Consider the following 12,372-nt stretch of genomic DNA (forward strand, 5'->3'; position numbering starts at 1 on the left):
TTCTTTCATAGTAAACATTTGTTCAGTCTTGCGCGGGGGCATATTGGACCCGCTCGGTACCCACTGCTGTGATAATGAGCCCGTCTGACAGACACACTTTTATATCATTTGGATGAGAGCACGCATATATATTCTTACAGGAGCATAAATGAAAGCATGTGCATAAACAGCCCGTTTTACACACTGCTAACATCCAATCCCTAATGGAATCGGTAATTTTTTTGGGGGTGGGGGATAAATCTGTGTGTTTATTACAGCACATGTTACATGCACCACTTGGAGTGTCACAATCGCAATGCATTGTCTAATTAATCAAGTCGTGCTCAAGGGAGGGGAGGTGTCACTTCATTTGAGACTAGTGCAAAGAAATAAATTACAGTTAACTGCCCCTGAAAACACTTTGTTAGCACTCACAGGGTTCAAAGTTAGAATAGAAAATAGACAGCGGTCTGAGATTTGAAGGAGACCTCTCATGGAAAACGGACTATTTATAATTGCCTGTTTACAATAGTCAGGAGTGCTGCCGTGTGTCCCGTCAAGTGTGAAATTACCGTAAACAACCAAGAAAATCTTTTGTTATCCGGCTATTTCTAACAAACGTTTGGCACTTCCGCCCCCACTGTTATATAACAGTGGGGATAATTTCATAACCAGCGGCCTCACAGCAAGTGAACCACCGTCGAAACACTATCGTGCAGAAATACCAAAATCTCCCATGAGTGGCAAGGCCAAACGGTAAGCAGAGCTGCATTGGGTTTCTTTGAAGGCACGGGGGAAGAAATTGAGGAATAAAAACCAATAAATCATAAAGTTGAAGCTGTTGCATGACATATGAGTGAAGGCGATGACGTACGACTGTGTTGTTTGGTGCATTATAACTCTAAGACGGCAGGGAACAGTATTTTTGTGCCTAGCTAAGTGGTTCCTAAGTGGATGCTGCCCTCATTAGCTTTTTCATACAAAATGTCTATAATTATATGGATGTATAAGAAGGAGATTGAAAGGTTGGTTGGTCCAACTCGGGCAATAAATGAGCATAAGTAAGCAGACGGGCTTACATTCTTCTATAAGGCACGCCACTAAAAATACATGTAACGCAATTTAAATGTTTATGAAGTATGAGCAAACCATTATGGTAGCGAATTAGCATAAGAGCTTGTCTCGTGTTATAGAAAGAAATCCTCCAGGATTGGTCATAAAATAATAGTACACCACTCAAATTGAAATGAGGCTTATACCGGTATTTAGAAATCACTTAGACTAAGTAGGGGCGTGCCGATGTCCATGATTGACAGCGGCTGAAACCCAAACTGGCCTCAGCTGCATAGGATGGAGAAAAAATAAAAACTGAAGTCCGTAATATACATTACACATGAATGTGCATGAATGATATGTTTCATTAGTCTGATAGTGACAACTATAATTATATTAACTAATGACACACTTAAAAGCTACTCTATTCTTATTCGAAGTCACAGTTTGTAAGTATGTAATAAGGAATAGTGCTTGCTTTTGTTTTATCATTGTTATGGATGATGAATGAGATAATTACGAAAAAAGGGCCACTCTAATCTTTCAAGTGAACTGTTGTAGAAACAATACATCAAGTCAACATCAGGGCAGAACAGTACCGAGCGGGACGTCTGCTTTACTCTATTATAGGGTAACTGCTTTATTTAATACAGACTTTGTGACCTTGGCAGAAACATAGTCTTGGGACTTCTGAGAAAGGCTGAACATGATTGGTCAAAATATTATTACTGTCAAAGTTCAATGTCATCAAATTATATTCAGTTGATAAACAATTGGTAAAAAAAGAGAGCTATTTTATTTATTGTTTCTTTATTTGCCTTTATGTTTTTTTTTAAGTGATCTTACTGATTTCTCAGTACTCGAGTATCTTTTTGACTGAATACAGAGAGAAATAATTGGAGGACTACTTTTTCCTTTCACATTAATCACATTGCCATAAAGTAACATACTCTTACTTGGCTACAAATGTTTTACAAATCTACCCACCTCGCTCTGACACTAAGTCCGCAATAACGTTAAACGAGGAAGACCACAACGGCCCTTCATTATCTTTAAAAGGGGACACTTTACAGAAAATTGACTTTCCGAAAAGTACCTGTTGTCGTCACACGGCCATTTAATCACAAAGTAACCAAGTTCTTTCATTACAATCTCAGCTTCAACAAACAAAAGTACCTCCTAGAAAAAAGTAATTTAGAGGGGTCACACTGTTGGTGTAACCACTACCAGGCAACGTTGGCCGCTAAAGTGTATCCCTTGCCACATTATTACTACCCTCGCCTTGAACTGCAATAGACCAGACAGTGAGAGGAAAGAGGAGGCACTAGGCCTCTGCTCTGTTTTAAATTAAAAATAAAATTGTGAAGTTGAGAAAGACGAAGCTTTTCTATATTATGCTCCACCCTACAGCCTGCATCCCAATGGCGTATTGCCTTTGACATGCTAAAAGATGAGTCTCTTAGAATGTGACACGCCGGAGAAAAATTGTGAGGACAAGATGCCGTTTGAGGCTGACTGTTCAAGAGTGCCACCTAGTGTTAACAAGATGAATTATTGGCTAAAGTATTTGGCCCAGGGCCCAGGTTCATTAATAAATGTGCTCAGAAGGAGCAGAAACTCACATCCAGCTCCATTTGGAGTCTCGGAATAATTGTAAAATGTTGAGACTGTGATGGAAATGTACTTAATAAAATATTTTGGATTTTCTTGCCTCTCCACTCATACTATTTATTCCATTAGTTGAAATGCGCCGTGAAAGAACCGCCACTCTCCACCATACATCACCGATCATTATTGCATCTTAGCGTAATTGCCCTCTCCCTGTTGCGTGTGCACACTTGGCGGGGCCCCTGAGTGCTATCGTTTCTATGCTGGGGCAAGAAAGTGAGTGAGAGAGAATGAGAGAGAAAGAGAGAGAGATATGCATAGCCAGCTTCTTTCCGCCACCAATCAAATTACTTGACCTAGCCGCAATACATCACTGCCAGACTGTTTATTAAACAAAAAGCCATGATTAAATTATTAATGACAAAGATTAATTAAGACCCTGTGCAACACATACACACACAGGTCGGGGAGTTGGGTATATGCACGCTCACACACATATATGTGCAGGCAAGCAAACAACGCGCACACACGCACGTGATTTGACGTCACGTTTAAGTTGATTTGACAACAAGAACCGCAGCCATCAAGCAGGGTTCAACGCAACATGCCGACGAGCTTGTCAGCTAACTCAAGGGTTTGTTTATTGAGGCGCTAATGCTTCTGTAATGGTTTACTTGGGGTTGCATCTGGTGCCACAAAAGGCCGATGCATCTGTGAGTGAGGTGACTTATTCCTTTAATACTCTTTATCACTTTATATAATCCAATATATCCAGGATTGCATCCTTGATTTATTTGCTAATTACAGTGCCGTGAAAAAGTTTGTGAACCCTTAGGATTTTACAATATATTTGCATTTTTTTAAAGAAATAACGGAGACAAGTTCACAATAGTGTTACAGAATGGTGACACATTGCCATTATGGCTGAATACAAATTAATAGGACTATATTTTAACTATAAACACACAAGAATAACAAAATAATGAAAACGCAGTTGTGAATAAGTTTGTGAACCCTTGCCAACAGTCAGAGTTAATAGCTTGTTGCACCTCCTTTAGCAGCAATGACTTCTTGCAATCTTTTCTTGTAAGTACTGACGAGTCTCTCACATCGAGCTGGGGAGATTTTGGGCCACTCCTCCCTGCAGAACTGCTTCAGTTGTCCAAGGTTTGATGGTTTTCTTTGGTGCACTGCTTTTTTCAGGTCCGACCACAACATTTCTATCGGATTTAAGTCTGGACTTTGACTGGGCCACTCCAGAACATTGAATTTTTTCTTTTTGAGCCATTCCGATGTTGATTTACTTGCATGCTTTGGATCATTGTCCTGTTGCAGCATCCAGTTTCTTCCTAACTTGAGCTTCTTTACAGACGGTTTAACGTTTTCTTCCAGAATATTTTGGTAAACCTCGGAATTCATGATTCCTTCTATGATGGTAAGTTGCCCTGGTCCTGCTGCTGCAAAGCAGCCCCATACGAGTACTCGTCCTCCTCCATGTTTTACAGTAGGGATGAGGTGCTTTTGTTGATAAGCTGTGTTTGGTCGTCTCCAAACAAATCTGTTTTGATTTTGGCCAAAAAGTTCTATTTTAGATTCATCAGTCCATAAAATGTTGTTCCAAAATTCTTGAGGCTTTCCTATGTGCTCTTGAGCAAATTTTAACCGAGCTGCAATATTCTTTTTTGATAGTAATGGCTTCTTCCTTGCTACCCTTCCATGAAGGTTATTCTGAGCCAGTCTTTTTCTGATGGTGCTGTCATGAACTTCAATTCCTTTGCTTGAGAGAGATTTCTGAAGGTCTCTAGAGGTAAGTCTGGGGTTATCAGTGACTTCTCTCACCATCTCTCTTTCTGCTCTGCCTGTTATCTTCCTTGGACGACCAGATCTTCGAAGTGAAGTAGTTACTCCATGTTCTTGGTACTTGTAAATCACTTGTCTTACAGTTGAAACATGTAGCTGCAGATCTTTGGCTATGGTTTTGTAACCTTTTCCAGATTTGTGAGCTGCAATTATTGCTCCTCTGTGGTCTGGAGACAGCTCTTTAGATCTTCCCATTGCTAGATTTGTAATGTTTGTGTCCACGCAGGTATAGCTCTACTAAATGACAAGTACATTCAGGTGCGTATACAACAAGTGTGGCTTTAAGGTCTGTCAAGTCACATGAAATTACCCGAAGTCATCTAGTATTGAAAGACATGTCACACAGTCAGTTTTAACTTCTATAGGTGGAAAGGTTCACAAACTTATTCACACCTGTGTTTTGATTTTTTTGCTATTTTCTTATGCTTCCTGTTAAAACAGGGTTTTGCAGATTTGTGTCAATGCTAACTAGCCTTGTGTCAATATCCTGTAACACTTTTGTAAACTTGTCACCGTCATTTCTTTAAAAAAAGTGCAAATATATTGTAAAATCCTAAGGGTTCACAAACTTTTTCACGGCACTGTATGCATTGTCACCTCACACAATAACAAAGTTTTCCATTCGTATTTTTTCTATTGTGCTTAATAGGCCGAACATGACTGAAGTGGAGCTTGGTGAAAGTTAGAGATAGCGACTGTGTTTGTGTGCGTGCGTTGTGTATAGATGGAGGGATGGAGGGATGATACTTGGATAGATGTATAGCTTCTCTATATTCATGGAGGATATCTCAGTACACAATGGAGAGCCTCCACAGCCTTCTTGCACACCACACTTGATGATCATCCAGATCTACAGCTTGTGATTGCTCCCGAGGTGAATCGCTAGACACCCGTCATAAAAAAACACACACGCCATAAAAGAGCAGTAATGCGTGTGTGCGTATGTAAAAGTGAGAGAGCATCATTTGCATTTTGTGCGTGAAGGTAGGTGTTTATGAGGAAAGGCAAGCTCAATGGGCCAAACAAACCACTCAGCACATTATAGCCCAAAGCACTAAATTAGGGTGACAACAAAAGCCGTAAAGGCTCGTATGGCGTTGTAAACCACCGAAATCATTAGCACAGCTGCTTAATTGCCTGACCGAGCCTATCCGGACGCTCACATACATTCTTTGACGCCACAAACAAACAGAGCGAGGCTACGAGACATCTATGCCCTCCCCAAAGAGGCCATAAAGACGCGTGATGAATGGAAGGCCGAGCTTGTTCGCCGCAATCAGTCAAGGAGACGGGGGGCAGCGTTGCGTTGACGACGTTTGTTCCGAAACAAATTTATCACGCCGCAATTTGTGTGCAACACAATATCGTCGCAGTCTCTTTATGAATTTAGCTTTCAGTTTCTGCTGCTCACAAGATTTTGGACCATGAAGCCAACATTGGTTCGGCCAAACAAAATAAGAAGAAAGGTCGACTACATCGCAAAGCAATCATGTAAATGCTACTTAGCCAAAGCTAACACAGTTAGCTAATGCTAGCTAATTTTTGGTTTAGATCGTAACGTCTCATACTTCTGCGTCAAGCCTTCAAATGATCCTAGCTGGTCATACAAGGTGAAGAAACTTATTTAGTGGCTAACATTTGTACTTGCATAATGGTTTCGGCTAGGAGAGGGGATTTTATCATTTTTACAACAAATGTTTCACGGGAACATCCTTGCAAGGAGACCAATTCATCATCACAATAAAAATCATATAAACTTGTGAACAAAAACACAAGCCGCGGTGAAAGCGTCTTTATCCTTGGGAGAAATGACAAAGAGGTTACCCAGACTATAAAAATTGTGTATGTTGAGGTACACTTTGCTTGTTAGTCCGATGAGTGCCATTTACACGTGTCAGCTTATCTTGCAAAATTGTGTGGGTGTTTTTAATAACACCCAGAACACTCTGTTCTTAAGTAAACACTATTTGAGAAAAATCACATCAAAAGCATTTTAACACCATGAACGTGTTAAATCATAGTACGAAAGACAGTAAGCCGCTTCGATTACAGGGGCACTCACTTGGCATATTATTTACAGAATTTATAGCACGTTTTTTTAATAAAACATTACAAACACATTTGAAATATTGAGTGATACCAAGAGCAATAGATCAGATGAATTTATAAACAGTTTACCATCGAACATCTCATTAGCCTGCTATGGACACGTGTTGTTCATTTGCTGCAGAGAAGCAAGCCAATGCATAATTTTTACTAAATCTATTTGTTAAATTGATGTTAAATATAAAAATATTAATAAACCATAAAATCCAATGACCGGATCAAGCAGTATTATGACTCGGCACACAGGAGTCGGGATTCAATAAATCCTTAGTGTGATTTGCATTTGAATATGTGACACGTGCGTGCTGTTAAAAGTTGTTCCTGTGTGTCGTGTCAGCCGTTTTTTGGCCAGTCAGCACTAACGCCAGCACTCCAGCATAATGAGTAATGAAAGGGCATCAATAACAGGCATGGGTGACATAGCTTTTAATAATAGCGGCCATCAGCAAAGAAGCAATGGGAAAGGCAAAAGGGGCTCAAGGATGGATGGTAAAGGAAGGAATCGTTAGAAACAAGATGGTGACATGGCTAAACAGTAGCTGACCACTGTTGCAAAGGAACAGGATGTTGTGACAAGTGCTTATTACTTTTTCACCGTAAACCAAATTGTCGGACCTTTGTTTGTTCAAATAAATCTTATTTACTCGTGGGCAACATTTTATTGCTGTTTGTTTGTGATCCAGATGATTTGTGAGCACAATATAAAAATATCGCCTTTCAGGGTTAGGGGAGCCCCTCTGTTTATCCTCCCTGTTTAAAGGGAGAAATAGATAATTCCGCTGGTCACGGACCACACAAAAAAGATTTATTTTTTTTATATTTGTCTGCAAGCCACAGCTTGCGACTTTGATCCTTCTGCCTCAGTGTGACTCTTTGTGACTCAAGAAAATATATAAAGACTCTTACATTTTGGTTTTATTTTAGTTCGTTCTGTACTTAAAGTGAGCTTATGATTTTAAAATGCGGTTTTTTTTGTGCTCATAATATGCGTCACAGTCACCGTTGTCTGACATTGGATGCAAACATTTATTTGCACTATTTAAAATTTCTCAAATTGAATGTTTCTTGCTCCATAAACTTTATTTAAAACTAGCATGGCTCACCCCTCACAGATGACAGCACTATATACAACCCTAATGTAAAAAAATATATATATATTTGGACAGGCTGTTATTTTGCAAATATATAGTTACAGAGCCAGGCAATACCAGCATTCCTTCATTGACTCACCAAAGATGGGTAAGACTCACCATTTTAAAATGGGAGGGGGGGACTAAAAATAGGTCTCCTGTTAGAATTTGAGGAGCTCATAATTTGAAGTGGGGAATGTGCTCAGATTTGCTACACTTGCTTAAAACACACCCAAGAAGACACAGGAAAAAGTCAGCTGATGGCTAGGCCTCACCATTTTAATCAACCGGGCTGTTAGCTGCAAAGCTAACAAACAATTCAAAAAAGGGCACATTATAATACATACTGAAGGAAATAACTTCAAAAATAGACTTACTTGGACAGTGTCGCTTACTGTGTCAGACAGTTTGTATCGCTCCCATGGAAAATTAAAGATGTTTTGCAAATCCAGAATTGTATTGTCCCAGATTGCTCAATCATCCTTAAACTGTTTGTTACAAATTAACATTTTGGGAGTGGTTTGGGCATGCGTTCCATGAATTGATAAAGTCCAGCCACAAGCCTTTTTATGTTGCTCGGCTGAAGGGAGGAAAACAGTGGATGTTCTCCAGCCATACATGCATAATTGTTTGTAAAGAAACTTCAGGGATGAATTGAAAATTGTGGAGGCGGGGTTAGTGATGTCACAAACCAAAAAGGTGTGTCAGTGATATCATAAATCCACAGTCTGTTAAATGATAGAAATGGAAATTGGTGTAGTGGTACACTCGCCTGACTTGTGTACAGACACCATGAGTTTGAGTTCTCGTATGTGACGGTGTGCATGTGTGTGTGACAAAAAAAAAAGGAAATAAAAATTATCAGCATAACATTTATAACAATAAACATAATTAGCAGCAGCAGCAGCAGCAGCAGCAAAATGCACTGTCATATAATTGAAAGTTTCTAGCCGCAAAAACATGGTCGTTGCAGGTTTGAGCAAATATGATTGCTACAGCAACACATCCTGTTTTATATGTCCACATCCTGTACAACAAATAACACTAATAACAAAACCGTCAGATATAATGACGACGAAACATGCTGAAACAACTTCAGAAAATAGCAGCTTTGCTCCCCTTACGAAGGCTCCCATTGGTTATCTACAAAGTCACAATTAAAGTTAGAAAAAACACACTATGTAGAGTATAAAACCATCAGAAACGCATTGAAGATTGACATTTCTCAGGCTGCCATGACGCTAAATGGTCACATGGCCCAGTTTAGAAATTTGCCGTGTCATGATTGTGCAAGTTGATATATAAACACACGGCGGTCAGTGGTTTCATTTTTGACTCCGCACGAACTGATACACCTTCTTCTTCTCCGTCCTACTTGACCTGGTAGAAACTGGACATTGTAACATAATCCTCCTCCTTTTGATGGGCTCCTAACATACCAGACGTCGAGTCTCCTGGACTGAGTGGTGCGTTCGCCACAAGCGGCAAACTGGCGCTCTGGAGACTGTCGTCTCCATCGGAGCAGCTGCTGTTGTGCGAGATGGAAAGCTCCAGCTCTTCCGTGCTGGTGCTGCAATCAAAGTTTTGCGTGGAGCCGGGATAAGTGGCCAGTGTAGTTGCACAATGGATAGCGTCCAGGATTCTTTCTGTTTCCACCACTGGGTAGATTTTAAGTGTGCTGAACTCTTCTGGTTTTATGGTGAGTACAAGGGAAACCTGAAAACAAACAAAACAATGATGAGAAATGTTCACAAAGACTGTGATTGAGGTAAAACTCACTTTATTGGGCCTGCAGTTGGGCACCAGTGTGGGTTTCGGATGCGGAATGCTGGGCCACATGTAAGAAAACAGTCTGAGGGGGGGAAAAAAATTAAGTGGCGAAATTATTTTTAAGCAGGTCCATTCAGAGATTCCTACTTTTTTTTCCAGAAGAACCCCAAGATGGACGTCAGCGCCACCAAAGAGAGAAGACACACAACCAGCTTACTCGTCACTTTCTCTCTCTCGTGATTTTGTGTCCGCGCTGAGGATCAACGGAAAGCCGTTACTGTTTTGCAGTTTATTGAAATGGTCAAAAGTAGGAGGAGCTTCTCTCACCTTCAGGAATGGAGAAGGTCAACGGGTTGCTCCATTCGCTCCAACTCCCCTTGAAGGAAACGTAGGGTATTGCTCGTACTTTGACCTGATATTTCAAGTTTTTACCGAGGTGCTCCATGTCGATGGTCATTGTATCTGATGCGGAAATATTTCGAACCTGCAGTAAAGGAGTACGACGTTGATCAACGCACAGCAAGCATGGGGACGTTAATCCATGATTACCATTTTCTTGCCGGGACTCCAAATGACCAGCTGGAAAAGTTGATTTTGAACTTTCAGGTACTCCTTCTGGTAAGGAGTCCGAATGTGAAACACAGCCTGATTTGAGTCGCGCTTCAACGTTACGTTCCAAACCTCGGGACTGCGAGGTTTAACTGCAAGGACACAATAGACAACCGGGTCAGGTTCTGAAAAGTCAACTTTGATTAAAAGTACAGATGAAGACGAATCTCAAAAGCGTCAAAAATGAATTTAAGGACACGGGATCTCTTTTCAATTGTCAAATTGAAGAATATTTAGGTCTGGGTTCTGGCTGCATCAACACTTTATTTTTGGAATAATGTTTGGTTTTCTCCCCAGTACGGAATTTCAGGTTGTTTGCCCACTGAAATGTGCAAGTACATTTTTCGATTAAAATTAAACGTGTGAACATTTTTCAAACTTGACAGATATTTTACACGTCATCCAGTTTGATTTTATGAATTGTTACCAATTTTCTTCAGTTGGACTGTCTTCCGGATGATGGCGCCCTTCTTCAGGCGGATGGTCAAATTGAGACCGGCCAGGGGATTCAGTTTGGTTGAGGTGATCGAACCTCCCGACTCTCTCAGACATCTTATTTTGTTCACTTGCAGGTTGGTGAAACTGAAAGCAGAAAAAAAATGCTTATGAATTAAAAAAAAAACATGTTGTACAAAGCTCATCAGGTTAATTGACAGTTGCCAAAATGTCAACACAAATTGTCTTGTCAGTGACAGCCAGGCTTGCATTTTCTCCAAAACATTTACCACACGGTCATCGATTCCACGCCGTCATCCTCATCTTCGTCATCCTCGCTCCCGTTGCCGGTTAGCTTGCAGGTTAAACTGCTTTCTACTGTTGTGATGTGGGAGGTGCAGCTGATTCTGGAGTCTGGAAATTTATATAAAGCCAAATATTTGCTAACGTAGCCAGGAACAGCCGGGAGACATTTTTCACATGATCGTAACGCAATTAAGCTTAACCCTTAATATATATATAGAGAGAGATTTTCCCAACACCAAGGGGTGAAGTCAGACAACGTTAGTGATAAAGCACAAGTGTCTTGTATCGATCAAACCATTGCTGGTCTCACCCAGGTCAGAGTCTCCGTCTCCACTCTGAGCCAGACAAGCCGCCGGGAGCAGCAACAGCATCGGCAGCATTCGCAACAGCGACGGCGGCGGCGGCGGCTCGGCTATCCGGCAGCCAAACAGCATCTTGTCTGCCTCTTCTTTTCGTTTTCAGATGACTTGACTGAAACTGACAGCTCTTTTCGTCAGAAAGGAAGAGGAGGGGTTGAGCGGCTCCGAGGCAGGACGGCTTCAGACTGTACACAGGATGCTCAGAACATCAGATGTTGACATCATTTTGAGGAGTTGTAAATCGAGACTTGTGAACTTGATTTCTTCCGTGTTGTTAGATCTGGCTTGTTCATAATTCGAGCTAGGCCGTTCTGTCGCTGTGACGACTGGCAACTTCTTACCTATGACACCCTTGGCACACCTATTAGTTGATATCAGTTAAGGTCACATGATTCTTCAGTAGCACCTGAATGTTTTCAGACAGGCTGTTTCATTGTTGTCATCTTCTACTTGTAAACAATGAAGTGCAGAAAAGGCAATGGCCTCTGTTCTGGTTACCTCGGTTACCACAGATTCCTGGACCCGAATGTAGTTTCACTCAAAATAGACAACTAGAAAATGATTCAGCAGGATTGGGAACCGACTTTCATTTTGTGCTGTGATCCACATTTGAGGAGAAAGTCCAAATACAGTACACACACAATTTGCTTGTTCTGTGAAAAATGACATCTGAAGCAATACAGTCTAGTGCAAAGTAAACCCACTCCAGAAACTCGCCCCCGCCAAACCACACGCCTGAGGTTTGTATCTCGGCACAGCATCGCAAAACATCTTCAGCTGTGGTTTTAGCGTTTAGTCGCCTCCCACCCATGCATTGATAGGAATCTGATGAGCCACCTGTTTATGCTACTTGCCGCCGCATTTCTGGTGGCCTCAACATGCTGAGACAGTCAAACAGTCGCAGTCGAGGAATTGGGCACCGAGAGGATGAATTTTGAAATTCCAGCTTTTTGAATTGTTACGCTCTTTATGTGCTTAGACCAACATGGAGCTGCATCCTGTTGAGGATGGCGTATATCTATTTCAGTCATCTATCGTGGTGACGTGTGTACTGTAAAAACCGCAACGATAACTCGCTCAGTGATGCGTTTACGAGAAGCCGCATTGAGCGTGTCTTTGAAGTACCGCTCAGACAGCCACGTGGACGACGCCTTGGT

The 12,372-nt window shown here is 41.2% G+C and overlaps 2 protein-coding genes and 1 long non-coding RNA gene across 3 annotated transcripts in view; 1 reads left to right on the forward strand and 2 right to left on the reverse strand.

Annotated features, from left to right (window-relative positions):
• pard3bb (par-3 family cell polarity regulator beta b) overlaps positions 1 to 8,249 on the reverse strand; it is a 100,174-nt gene extending 91,925 nt beyond the window's left edge. Inside the window, exon 1 of the mRNA XM_049727370.2 lies at positions 8,114 to 8,249. The gene's annotated coding sequence lies outside the window, so the exon portion shown is untranslated. The remainder of the gene's footprint in view (positions 1 to 8,113) is intronic.
• On the reverse strand, positions 7,995 to 11,306 carry il7r (interleukin 7 receptor). Its single transcript, XM_049727396.1, has 8 exons — positions 11,167 to 11,306; positions 10,841 to 10,964; positions 10,543 to 10,697; positions 10,056 to 10,207; positions 9,834 to 9,990; positions 9,654 to 9,759; positions 9,516 to 9,588; positions 7,995 to 9,452 (listed from the first exon to the last, which is right to left on the reverse strand). Exons 1-8 carry the CDS (start codon positions 11,288 to 11,290, stop codon positions 9,108 to 9,110), a joined length of 1,236 nt encoding a protein of 411 aa, XP_049583353.1. The 5' UTR covers positions 11,291 to 11,306; the 3' UTR covers positions 7,995 to 9,107.
• LOC125973348 (uncharacterized) lies at positions 9,304 to 11,302 on the forward strand. The gene is made up of 3 exons (XR_007483129.1): positions 9,304 to 9,435; positions 9,666 to 10,687; positions 11,171 to 11,302. It is a non-coding gene; the product is annotated as an uncharacterized lncRNA (long non-coding RNA).
• Positions 11,307 to 12,372: the final 1,066 nt, after the last annotated feature.

Source organism: Syngnathus scovelli, chromosome 8, assembly GCF_024217435.2.
Source record: "Syngnathus scovelli strain Florida chromosome 8, RoL_Ssco_1.2, whole genome shotgun sequence".
In the NCBI taxonomy this organism is placed as follows: domain Eukaryota; kingdom Metazoa; phylum Chordata; class Actinopteri; order Syngnathiformes; family Syngnathidae; genus Syngnathus; species Syngnathus scovelli.